Below are 13,273 nucleotides of genomic sequence, written 5' to 3' on the forward strand. Positions count from 1 at the left end.
TCCGAAGGAGGGGTGCTCCGGGCGGAGGGAATGGTCTGTGCAAAGGCCCTGTGCCGGGAGCGACGCCGGTGAGCTGGGGGGAGGCCGTGCAGGTGCCTGAAACAGGAGAGGAGCAGGGGCAAGGTGGGCAGCTCACAACACCCTTGCAGAGCATCGTGGGGACCCGGGACTCTCACTGAGCGATGTGGGGCCCAGAGTGTGACAAGAGCTCATTCATGTTTCTCCAATATTTCTCCAACCAGGCTGGACGCAGGAGCCGGCTAGTGGAGCGAGTTAGAGGATGGATGAAAGATGACCCTTTGGGAGGGAGGGACCACCTGGACTATAGCGTAACACCCTGGGGTTCGCGTGGACACTAAGGGTTTTCCTGGAACGTGAGAAATGAGCGGGAGGAACAAGGATGGCAGCCTGACTGTCTCAAGTCTGTTCCCCCGGTGTCGCCTCCTCCAGAGCTCCGGACCATGTCGTGGGCCCCACGGCCAGCAACGTCTACGGTTTGCCATATGTGCTTCAGACAACCAAAGACACATGGCTTTCCCCTCTCGCTTCAGGTGCAAAGGTCCTGGGGCAGGGCTGTGATTGGTCTGGCTTAGGTGCCCCTCTAGACCCGTGGTGGGGGTACTCCCGGGGGGTGCACAGTCTTACAGTGGAAACACAGCAGAGCCAGAGGTGGTAACAAGGGACACAGCTGGAGAATCTGCCAGTTACTAATAAGCATCCGCTCCAGGTGGGCGCATGTGTGACAAACTCCAGTTTTGCTAAGGTGATAATTTTAGCCAAACTGTAATTTTTTGAAGGTCAATGTTGGGGAAAAATTTTTTGAAATAGTTCATAAATATGTGTGCTTAAAATGCAGATTTCTCATGACAGGTTCTCTACAAATTAATTTCCAAAGCGGTCCCAGTACAGAAATGCCAGAATAAAAAAAAAAAGAAGGCAAGAAAAAGAAGCCTCAGTGACTTGAGTTTTAGTTTATTTGAAACATGGAAATGAGTCATTGCTACACGTGGACAGTCCCCGCCTTACACTTGGACTCCCTACGTAATTGAATCTGCACGCCAGGGTCTTTAAAAGGCCACAATCGTTGAGTCTATGACTTCCCCCTTTCTGGCTCTCGTTTTCTCAAATCCAGCCTGAGGGATTGCACTGGCGGCAGGGATGGCTTGATGTCCCCCCCGCCCCCAGACTCTCTGCTTTAACCGGGCACTGCCGTGGTCCGCGGCTCCGGTACGAGCCCATACTTCTTCCAAACTCACTCGTCTTTAAAAGGCACGTAAAATTACCTCCTCCTGGAGCAGGACCCCGGGGCTCCTCTCTCTCGTGCAGCCCTGCAAGAACCCCCCAAGGGAACCAGGGTCATGCCTTTCCTGGAGAGACCACTTGGATAATCAATACGGGCGCATAAGCTCATTTAAAAATATAACTTGACTAATTCAAACGTGACAACTTGTGTCCTTTGGTGACAGTGGGATGCGTCAATCATTGATTCTTCTCTATAGTTTGGGGAAACAGGTGTCTTGCGCTGCCATATTCTTACCACTAGGGGTCACTGCAGGCCCATGGATGCTGCCTTGATGCCCCAGGACCACAGGCCTGCACCAACTGTTCTCCCTGGATGGGAGGGAATGTTCCAGAAAGTCCCGTCTCCAGGTGCCGCTTTCCAGCCTTTTTGATGCCTTGACATCATAATGGAAACACTGATCCAGTGCCACCTATTTTTTACTGTTTGGAAGCAACAATTTTAAAATGATCTTTTCGGGACGCCTGGGTGGCTCAGTGGGCTAAGCATCTTCGTTCGGCTCAGCTCATGATCGCAGGGTCCTGGGATCGAGCCCCGCCCCCCCCCCCCCCCCCCCCCCCCCCGGGGTCAGGCTCCCTGCTCAGCGGGAAGCCTGCTTCTCCCTCTCCCTCTCCCCCTGCTTGTGCTCGCGCTCTCTCGCTCGCTCGCTCTCTGTCAAATGAGTAAATAAAATCTTTAGAAAAATAAATAAAATGATCTTTTCAACCATCCCTCCAGCCATACACCGCCTCCCTGCCCAGTGTATCGACGTTCAGACTCAAAGCTCACTACACGGTCACAGGTCACTACTGTGGAAACAGATTTCTCTCCTGTGATGAGTTAGAACTCGATTTACAATTAATTGACCCTATTTAGTCACATTGGGTTACTGCCTGTGGATCAAGTTAGCACCAAAGACCTTTGATAAAACGAAAAACTGGCATTGAAGAATTGTTAGAAATAATGCTTTCAAAAGACTTTTGGGATGATGTGGAGATGGGGGCCCTCCATTGTGCCTTGGACCAATACATCCGGGGGGGAGAGGAGGGGGCGCAAGGAGGTCTTCCCTCCCCCATCATTAGAATCTATGTTGTCGGGGGAAGTTCGCTTCTGGGAAGAAATTGGAGTGTACACATGGTTTATGCACTGGACGGGGAGGACTTTCATTAGGAGGGAAAACAGAGTTCTCCCCAGCCAGAAGTATTCCCAACCCTATTATTTCCATTTGCTTATTCCCCAAAGCATCCTTAAATCATTTCCAAATTAGGCCATTGAGAATGTCCTCAGATTTCAGCTTTGAAGCTGTTTCGCATTCACATGGTTTACAACAACCCTCTTTGATGTTGGCAAACTCCACAAATTGCCGGCAAAGCCTTTCCCTCAGTGGCAGCTCAGACCCCTCCAGGGCAGGATCAGCTCCCCGGTGTGACCATCAGAAACACTCCTTCTGGGCAGGGCCGGGGGGCCACTTTCTCAGTGATAACACTGGGATGTGCGTGTGTGTGTCTGACTCAGGGCCTTGCTCACTCGTCCCCTGACAGAGGCGTCTGTAAGGTCAGAGCCCAACCCTCCCCGGCCACGAGAAACACCTGCTTTTTTTTTTAAAACAGATTTTTATTTATTTATTTGAGAGAGAGAGAGAGAGAGCACATGAGAGGGGGGAGGGTCCGAGGGAGAAGCAGACTCCCTGCCGCACAGGGAGCCCGATGTGGGACTCGATCCCGGGACTCCAGGATCATGACCTGAGCCGAAGGCAGTCGCTCAACCAACGGAGCCACCCAGGCGCCTGAGAAACACCTGTTTTAAGGGACTCAAGAAAGCAAACCATCTGGGTGCTTTGTTAGAAAAGCGAATGGGTTCTTTCGACACTTCGGTCTTATGGGATGGTGTCTGGGGCCCAGGAAGCTCCAATTTTCTCTCCTTTGTGGTCAGCGCTCTTGAGGACTGAAGCAGGGTTTGGGTCTTTCTCTGGATTGAGACCTTCAGACCGATGCGCGCCCCCCTCCCCCCGCCGCCAGATGTTGATGGCCCAGCCTCAGAAACGGAAGGCCCAGGTCCTGTGAGGTGCTGCTCCCGATCACTGTAGAAGGGCAGACAGCTGGCAAACAGATTTCCCGATCTGGCCTGGACCGCAGTGTCCATCGACCCCACCATCCCGTATCCTCTGCCCTGGAGAAGAGCGCAGCCCAGGGCCCGGCACGCACAGACGCCGCACAAGCCATCACTGTTGGGTGAGTAATGACCGGGGGTGTTTGTGGGCCGGAACAGAGAGGCCCGAAACTAGAGAGGAAGGTGGGAACAGGCCCAGCCCATGGAGGGCCAGGAAGAGCCAGCCCCCCGGGCACCTGGGCTGGGTGACTGTTAGCTCAGCAGCCTCCCAGCTACCCGCATGGCCCCGTGAAGGCAGGACGGAGGGCCCCCTGGAGGGGAGGAGAGCCGGCCATGCCCCTGCCTCTTGGGCACTATAGGACCTTCAGGAATTCTGCTAAAAACATGAATCAGCTCCCAGGACATGACTTCCTACTCTGGCTCCCTGATTCCCTTACCCCCACGCAAACTGGCGCGGCCCTGCCCCTGGGTCTCCGGCCCGTTCCCTTGACCTCACCTCCTCCCACCGGCCCCCTGGCTCCCTCAGCTTCAGCCAAGGCTTCTTTCTGACCCGGCAGCTTTGACACCCCTCGCACGTGCTGTCCCCTCCACCGGCACGTTTATGACCCAGCTGGGCCCAGAGGGTCCTTCTCTTCAGTAAGGTCCTGCTTCTAAGGCCACCTTCTCCGAGAAGCCTTGCTGGATCTCTCTCAAGGTGAACATGACCTTGTCCGAGTTTCTTCTAGGGTCTTTCTAAAAGTATCCTGTTCTTTATTTGCTCGGTCGTCATCTGCCTGTCCCCGTGAGAATATAAGCTCTGTGGTGGCATGTCCCCTTGCTAGGTCTCCGGTGCCCCCCAGTAGCAGGCATGTCATAGATACGCTTTGCGCGCAGAAAGGGATCTCTGTATAGATCCCTCCCCGCTGAGTGCCCAGCCCGCGAGGACCACACTTCTCTCAGGAAGGCCAGGGCCTGTGGTTTGGCTGTGTGTCTCGTAGGGAGAAGGGGGATGCAGCAAACAGCCAGCCGCCCCGTCCCAGGCTCCCGTGAAGGACAAGGGTACACAAAGCCCAGCAGAGCTTTCTGCAGGGGAGGCCTGCAGCTTCTCCCCTCCCGCCATGGAAGGCTCACCCCCAGCTGAGGAAGGCTAGAGGTGGGAATGCAAGGTTCATTCGAGGAGGTAAGGCATAGAGCTTCAAAGAGGACCAGGTAGGCTCTGTTGAACGTCGGTACAGATCCACAAATCAGTACATTAAGGCAAACAGGGTGTGATACTATTGATCCGTTCCTCTCGGTTCGCCGAGGGGCTCACCCGGAGATGCCCTGGGTTACTTGGGAGGCTGACAGGCTGGGTTCTTAGCATCCCTCCGAGCAGAAGGTTTCTTCTATTTTAAAAGCAAGGCACTTGCCACTGCGAACTGTTTGCGGCAAGCTTGAGCTTTCTCCCTGATGTTATGGGAGGAGAAGAGCTAGTCGTAAATACTGCCCCATCTTCCAGCACCTAAACGCCCCTTCTCCAGCACCGATGGTGTCATCCCCTTCCACACTGAGGTCCAGCAGGCTCCTTGCCACCTTGACCAGCTCCCGGACAAAGCCGGCACCCCGGCCCCTTGCTCCAGAGCGACCCCGCACCGCCCTACGTGAAAGCGTAACCCACACAGCACAAACACTCAGTACTATTTAATTACTCTCAAAATTAGGCTTACACATTGATTTCGGGCCCTGCAGATGAAACACATATTCTTGCAGAAAAAGCAGATTTCTTACAATTAATTTGAGAGAAACAAGGCAGGTGCTTTGGATGGGATGTCGTCCCAGAGGCACGGGGTGCAGCTGGGGACCTGGCAGGCCTGAGACGCTTCTCCGGGGCTTCGAAGGCTCGGCTCCCGCCACGATTAGTTGTGCTAATTATCCAAAGAAGATTAGATGTGTTAGCTGGAACAGCGCCCTGGAGAAGCCATTCTTGCATCTTATTTTAGCCACTGATCAGGTTTCTGGAGCTGTAGCTTCCCCAGAAGCTTCCACACCAAATAGCAGAAAAAAACTTTGCCTAGCCAACTATGCATAAGAGGGAAATAGTTGCACATTCTGGGCAGGAGCTAGAAGCTGTCAGCCAACTTTCATCCTAAGGACATAGAGAAATCTTTTGCCATGACACCCCTCCTCCAGCCCCTCCCAAAAAAGGGATATCTGATGATTGCAATTCTGGGGGGAAAAAAAATCTTAATTTGATTTAGGAATATAAAGTGATTGTTTTCAATAAAGAACAGAGACCATGAATTCTAGTCTACAAATTTGGGAAATGCTAAAAAAAAATTTCGACTGTGGCAACCTAGAGTTGGCGTTTAGTACAGACTTCCCCAATTTGGAGGTGAAGGGCATAATGAACTAGGCCAGGGGTCCCAGGACAAGCCACATCAGCTTCACCGGGAGCCTGTTAATGCAGAATCTTAAGGACCATCCAGATCTGCCTCATCAGAGGCTTTGGGGGTGGGCTCTGCGCCCAGCGGGCGGGGGTTTTTAACAAAGCTTCCTGAGTGATGTTAATATTTTCTCAAGTTTCAGAAGTGCTAAAATACATAATCTCTTATGCTCTTTGCTGCATTAACTCTCTATAATTTTATAGGAGACCCAAAGAGAAGAGGCCGAAGTTTAAGAAGTAAACAAAAGGAAAACAGAAAGACGGACATACATTCAGAAAAGTACACGCAGAATAAAGGAGAATTGCACATCTCAAGGAGAGTGGAAGCCAGAGACAGTCTTTTGTAGAACCACACTTGCTTGTCTGATCTTCCTTGAAACTTTGAAAGCTAAAAACTCTTAAAGCTCTGGTATATTTTCGCAACCATGGGCATCTGGAATAAAACATCTGTTGCTCTCTTAGCTGGATGATAATGACCCATTTTTACCTACTGGGTAAATTCACCTCATTTGATTTGGTGGTGGTTGTTTTACAATATTTTTTAAATATTCAGAATGCTTTCGCTCTCTCTGATTTTGATCTGGTTAATTCAAAGGCTCACATGGAGCTGAAGAGTCCTTGGATTAAAATCACAGGACGATGCTTAGTGATCTCCGTTTCTGGGTTGTCTTCATTAGGGATTCAGGAAGGTATAAACCAAGAATCTTTCCTTTTTTCTTCTCAAGGCCACTTGGCCCTCCACCGGCCCATTCCCAGTTCCGGAGGGGCCAGTGGGGGGCAAGATGGAATTCTTTCAAGATCCCTGACTTGGTGGCCATTCCGGGATCGGGCCTGGGGGCCGGGACGGCGTGTCTGAGGCCCTCCTGTTCGGAGCTAGTCCGGGAAGCCCAGGGCGGGCTGAAGGACCCTCCGCGGCGACCTTTGTGTCTACTGGCCGGGGGACTCGCCCTTCGCGGGAGGTCGGGGGAGGAAAGGAAGGCAAATGGCCGGCTCGCCACCTGTTGGGGAGTGGGCACCTAGGTCGCGCCGCTCTGGCCTGCCGGGTTTCCAGCCGCCTCCCGGCAGCCCCTCCCAGCCGCGCCCGCGGGGCCGGGGGCGGAGAGGGGACGGCGAGGGCGGGGCGGGCGGGCTTTACTCCGCGGATTGGGGCTCACGGCTGTCACTCCGAAAGGGTGGGGCTTTTCAAAAAAAGACAAATTCGGAAGGCAAAGCCCCCCAGCCGCGCAGGGCACGGTGGCGCTCGGCTCCGCGCCGGATGCGGTCTCGGCGGAGCGGGGCCACCGCGCGGGTCCCCGAACCGGCGGGCGCTCTTCCGCGCGCCGGGGCCGTGTCTCCCCAGCCGGCCGTGCGCTCAGCGCGCCGGGGCCGCGGGCGGGGGCCGGAGCCGGGCGCGCGGGGGCGGCACCGCCAAACTTCGGGCGCGGGCGGCATGGGGACCGTGCGCCCGCGCGCCCCGCGCCACCCCGCGCGCCCGGTCTGCCCGCCAGGGGCCCCCGCGCCGCCGCCGCCCGCGCCCCGGACGCCGCAGCCCCGCCGCCCCGCCGCCCGCGCGCGCTAGCCGGCTCCCGCGCTCCCGAGGCGCCCCTCGCCCGGCAAGCAGGAGGGCCGACCCCGCGCGGACTCGAGCGAGGCGCCCGGCGGGGGCGAGGGGTGGGGTTTGCGGCGCGCGCCGGCCTCGGGGGAGCGAGTCCGGAGCCGCGCGCGGTCGTCGCCCGGCCGGCCATGGGCTGGCGGGCGGAGGGCGCAGGGCCCCGCGGCTGCTCGCGCCCCTAGCCGCGCTCGCCTCGTGCAGCCCGCTCGGCCCAGGCCTGGCGACCGCTGGTCTGCGCCCCGACGGCGCCGGGAGCAGAGGAGCCGCGCTCGGGTCTCCGGGATGTGCCCGTCTGAGATGGGGACGCCGTGGCACCACTGGTCCCCCGTGCTCATCAGCCTGGCCGCCCTGTTCTCCAAAGGTGAGGGACGCCGCCGCCACCCCTGGCCCGGGACTAACTTTGGCGGGAGTGAGGGTGTGGGGGTGTGCGTGGCTGGGGTGGCTGGGACGGAGGGCGTGGGTGCGGTGTGCGCGTGTGCACGCGCGCGGGCGGCCCCTTTGCAGCAGGTGCCTCCCCGGAGGACTTGGCGGGGAGGCCCTGGGAGACACTGCCAAGGGACACGAGGAAAAATAGCCCTGAATTAGGGGAGGGGGCCGTGGAGAATCTGGGAAGGAGAGGTGGGTTCCGGGAGGGCTGGGTTACAGGTCCGCGGAGGGGACTTGGAAGGGCCTGGAAGGGCCGTGGAGGGTGCGCTCGGCTTTCCCTGCCGGCGCTGATTCTCAGAGCAGTCCCGTGTATGGGAATGGATTCAGTGCCGGGGAGGAGGCTGCCAACAGGGCCCGCCGCTTAGCTCGGAGCCTGACCCCAGGTCCCCGAAGGCAGCCCTGAGGGCTTTTCTGCGCAGGTTCTCCCCTCCCGCCGGCCCTGTCTGCTGGTCGGCCCCTGCTCCCGCACGGTTCCACGCGGAGTTCCAACCCTAACTTGGCACCTGAGTTATGCCAGCAGGGCCCTGACCCGAAGCTGGGAGCAGAGGCATTCCTCATGCGCCCCCTCCCCGTCAGTCGGCACCGCAGCCTGTCACTGGCCCAGCCGGGCTGGAAGCTCAGGACGCTGATTCCTTGAAGAGAGATTATGTGATTCACGAAGGAGATGGTAGAAAGTACCAGCAATTCTTTCTCCTTATTGATCCGGACTCTGTTTGTGTGCGGTTCCCTGTGAGCGCCTCCTTTCCTACAGGGCAATCTGTGAGGAGGAAAGTGGAGATTCTTACCAGGCTCCAGTGTGTGCCCCCAGATCCCTGTAAACAGATTTCTCTGATGAGATTTTTGGGGCTGAGATCTCTCTCAGAAACGTCAAAACCACTTGTCATGCACAACGGAGTCTTTTAATTACAGGAATTTTCTTCTGTGAATTCTTCCAGATTCACGGAGGTTACAGTGCCTGGGATCTGATAGTAGAGATTCACTTGCTGGGGTTTGTGCTGCTGTGGTTTGAGGGAGGGGAAGCTTGCTCACCCTGCCCGCCGCCTTCTGGAGTGCTGGGCTAGTGGGTTCACCTCTCCTAATTAGGAGGAGCAATCCCGAGGCCCAGAGCCTCCGGGATTTATGATGTGCACAAGAAACCAAAGAAAAGGTTGATGAATTCAGTGAATCCGAGCCAGGCAGACGTGAGGTTAAAAAAAAACAAACCCTAATCCTTGGCAACAGCAGTCCAGCAGACTTGCATATCGGCTGCAAGGCATGCTTTTTATTGGTTGTCCCCTGATTTTCTAATAGGAACAGACTTCTCTGTTTTTATGCTGCAATAACAAGGTTTTATTAAGAAAGCTACAGGATGGCTTGGTAAATATGACCTAACTATCGTGTCTCCTTGGGTATGTACATCGTTCTCTTACTGATTTCTTTATTAGGCTGAAGAAAACTGTTATTACTCCTGATGCCTTTGAACTTTTTCAAGTGGAAACCCTGAAAATGTCCTTAAAGTGGGGGCCTCTGTGATGTGGAGGTCTCAGCTCATCTGTGATGCTACCGGCCCGGCATGTGACATATTTTGTGTGTTGAATGTAGACACCCTAACTCAGCCACACTGTTGAGAAGTGACTCGGTTGTGTGTGGCTTTTCGGACAGAGCGAGCGAGCGCAGTGCTGAGCCAGGGTCCGTTCCGAGATCCTTCACGCTATACCCAGGAACAAGAAAAAGTTCGACCCCTCTAATGCGTGCTGTATGGAACCTCCTGGTGCAGATGTGATTTCTAAATGCAGGGATGGTTTGTTCTGTTTCCCCTGTGTTTGCATCACTTTTCTCTCTAAGATTCTCTGACCACCCCCCCCGAAAGTTTTAGACCAGCTTGACATCAAATATGGACTATATTTAAAAGTATTTTAATTGGGAGCCAACATACGCATACACATAATCCAAAGTGCCTAGTTGGTCTGGGGCTGATAGAAAAATGATTTCCAAATATTAAATGTCTGCTTCAGCATCTTACTGTTTTTATTGTATTGCCTTCATTCTTTCCAAATAGGAGACCTTGAATGAACAGAAATGCACATTTTAATTCCAGGCTGATTTCCTTGAACCTCACATATGTTTACATTTCATGAGCAGGAAGTGATTGGTCACAGAGCAAACCCACTCTTATACAGATCTTTTGAAAAACAAATAAAAAGAAATCTTCATTGCTTGTACTTCTACCCGCAGGGACCTAGAGATGATATTATGCAATCAAAAAGTTCCCAGCAACGTTGTCCTATGGTCCCAACCTTTTCTGGAGAATGGCCTTAATGTGGAGCTGCCGGAGAGCTTGTGGCTTGTGTCTCCTGTGTAGGGTCTAGTCTTGTTGGGAACTTTAATTTAAAAAAAAATTTTTTATTTATTGGAGAGAGAGAGAGGAGAGAGAGAGAGCACAAGCAGGGGGAGCAGCAGAGGGAGAAGCAGACCCCCCTGAACAGGGAGCCCAACGCGAGGCTGGAGCCCAACGCGAGGCTGGATCCCAGGACCCCGAGATCATGACCTGAGCCAAAGGCAGACGCTTAACCAACTGAGCCACCCAGGTGCCTCTCTTGTTGGGAACTTGATGTGAACCAGAACTGGCCCAGCCTGCAGATGTGTTTTTATGCATCGCTGTTCATTTTGAGGGAGGGACAAGAGTATGGGAAGTAGGGGCTGACAAGACAAATGGGTAAGAACACTGGACGTGGGCAGAGAGCAGGCAGTTTTCATGCACAAGATTAAGAAGGTTGCCACGCTTAGGCCACTTGTCATGACCTTCACCTGCATCCTGCAGAGTTAGTTTGTTCTCCTACAAAGGCCAGTGAGGAGCGGACCCTCAGAGCCCCAGGGAATCCAGGGAGAGGACCTGTTGCCCCTGTCTCACACCTGTCTCACGGACCCTGTCTCAGGGTTGTGCGGGCCAGGTGCTCTGCCTGCGCCCGGCGGAAGGTGGCGAGCATTCTGAGCAGTGGCTTTTTTAGCACATCTTCCTGCAGAGTGTGTTTCTGTGTGTCTGACTTCCATCTTAGGTCAGAAGGGAAGCATCAGGTGGCAGAGTACCACCTCTGTTGAGGGTATGTCCGGGAAAAGTCCAGTACAGCCCTGAACTGGAAGGAGCTTAGGTTTACGGTGACACCTATTCCAGGCTTTCAGGGGAGGAAGAAATATCTAGGAGGGAGCTTACTGGTGTGTATGTGAGAGACAGAGAGAGACAGTGAGACTTCATTGCTTACATTTAAACAGTGTCACCATTAAAGGCCAGGGAACAGGGGGATCGTTACCTTTCATTTTCTCTGAATAAAGTTAAGTAACAAAAACAATTTCATAAAAAATTCTTATTTTTTTATGAAAGGTAGAATTCCAAGTATGAGGATCTGTTTAATTTAGTTCCATTCTGAAAGCCAAGAAAAAATGAAAAACAAATCAAAACTCCAAAAATACCCTATTGCAGGAGCTTATACTACCTATATTTCTGTCTCGTCTATCCATTTATCTACTCACCCTTTTATTCAACCAGTCATCATCCATCCTTTTGTTCATCAGTCTGTCCACCCATCCATCCACCCATCCCTCCATCCACCCATCCCTCCATCCACCCATCCATCCATCCATCCATCCATCCACTATCCATCCATCCATCCACCCATCCATCCACCCATCCATCCACCCATCCATCCACCCATCCACCCATCCACCCATCCATCCATCCATCCATCCATCCACCTACCCATCCATCCACCCATCCATCCATCCATCCATCCATCCATCCATCCATCCATCCATCCACCCATCCATCCATCCACCCATCCATCCATTCCATCCATCCACCCATCCATCCATCCATCCACCATCCATCCATCCATCCATCCACCCATCCATCCATCCACCCATCCATCCATCCATCCATCCATCCATCCATCCATCCAGCCATCCACCCACCCACCCATCCATCCATCCATCCATCCATCCATCCATCCATCCACCTACCCATCCATCCACCCATCCATCCATCCATCCATCCATCCATCCATCCACCCACCTACCCATCCATCCACCCATCCACCCATCCATCTATCCACCCATCCATCCATCCATCCACCCATCCATCCATCCACCCATCCATCCATCCATCCACCCATCCATCCATCCATCCATCCATCCATCCATCCACCCCCCATCTGCCCATCTACCCATCCATCCATCCTTCTATCCATCCATCCACCCCCCATCTGCCCATCTACCCATCCATCCATCCTTCTATCCATCCATCCACCCCCCATCCATCCATATATCCATCCATCCACAAATTACCACAGACCTGGTAGCTTAAAAACAACAGAAATTTATTCTCACAGTTCTGGAGGCCAGATGTCCAAAATCAGTCTCCCTGGGCCAAAATCAAGTTGTCAGCAGAAGGCTCCAAGGAAGAATCGTGTCTTCCCTCTTCCAGCTTCTGGCGGCTGGCTGCCTGCAGACCTAGCGTCCCGGCAGCATCACTACCAACCTGCAGGCGGGTGGCTTCCCGCCTCTCTCTGCTCTGTCCTCGTATCATCATCTGCTCTCCCACCACCTTCCTTTAGAAGCCTACTCTTGCGCTGCGGGACCACCAGAACAATCCACATTGTCTCCCATCTTACCTCAATCACATCTGCAAAGATCCCTCTCTCCCTTTCCCCCCAAATAAGGTGACATTCAGAGGTTCAAGGGATTTGGACATACGTATGTTTTGTGTGTCCCTTTTCCAACCTTTTATAGGGGTGACATCCTAAAACTATATTCTGTCTCCTCTTCTAAGTTTTAAGTTCCTCTAGGGGCCATGCTGTGTATTTTCCTATCTGGTTTCGATTTCTCTCCAGTACATATAGTATGCTCCTTTGGACATTGCAGAGGCTTAGTCAATTTTCGAGTATGCTTAAGACTGTGGAATACTGCTAAAAGAACCTCTGCCCAATGGTAAAATGACTTGATTCTGTTTTTCCTCCTGGTTAATCAAAGTGCTGTAGGAAATACTTTGGTCAATCATAGTAACAGCTAACTTCTTGAGTAGTTAGTGTATGCAAGCCACTGCGCTGAGTGATTTATGAAAATGATTTTGGGGGGAATTTTCAGATAAACCTAACTGGGTAGGGTTTGTTATTAGGCCCATCTTACAGATGCAGAAAGTGAGGCTCAGAGAGTAAGTAACTTGTCCAAGATCTTACAACCAGAAAGTGGCAGCATCTGAATTCTGATTAGCCCATGCCGCCAGCCCACCTCCGTTCTGCCTGTGGTTCTATGTCGTCCCTAAACACGAATCCATTCCTACATGGTGCCACCCTTGCTGTTGGTTCAATGCACAGAGGCTTCCATTGGAGTTTTTGCTCAGAGCCTAGGGTATGGTTGGCGCTCCACAGAACACAAGGGCTGGGGCGCCGACCCCCACCCTGCAGAGTAAAAAGTCCACTTGTAACTTGACTCCCCA

At 53.5% G+C, this 13,273-nt stretch overlaps 1 protein-coding gene across 1 annotated transcript in view; it reads left to right on the forward strand.

Annotated features, from left to right (window-relative positions):
- Nucleotides 1-7,536: 7,536 nt before the first annotated feature.
- Nucleotides 7,537-13,273, forward strand: part of TMEM132D (transmembrane protein 132D) — a 557,603-nt gene continuing 551,866 nt past the window's right edge. The window contains exon 1 of the mRNA XM_027576431.2: nucleotides 7,537-7,741. Coding sequence (XP_027432232.2) covers nucleotides 7,663-7,741 — 79 coding nt within the window. The 5' untranslated portion in view covers nucleotides 7,537-7,662. The remainder of the gene's footprint in view (nucleotides 7,742-13,273) is intronic.

Source organism: Zalophus californianus, chromosome 14 (assembly GCF_009762305.2).
Source record: "Zalophus californianus isolate mZalCal1 chromosome 14, mZalCal1.pri.v2, whole genome shotgun sequence".
In the NCBI taxonomy this organism is placed as follows: Eukaryota; Metazoa; Chordata; class Mammalia; order Carnivora; family Otariidae; genus Zalophus; species Zalophus californianus.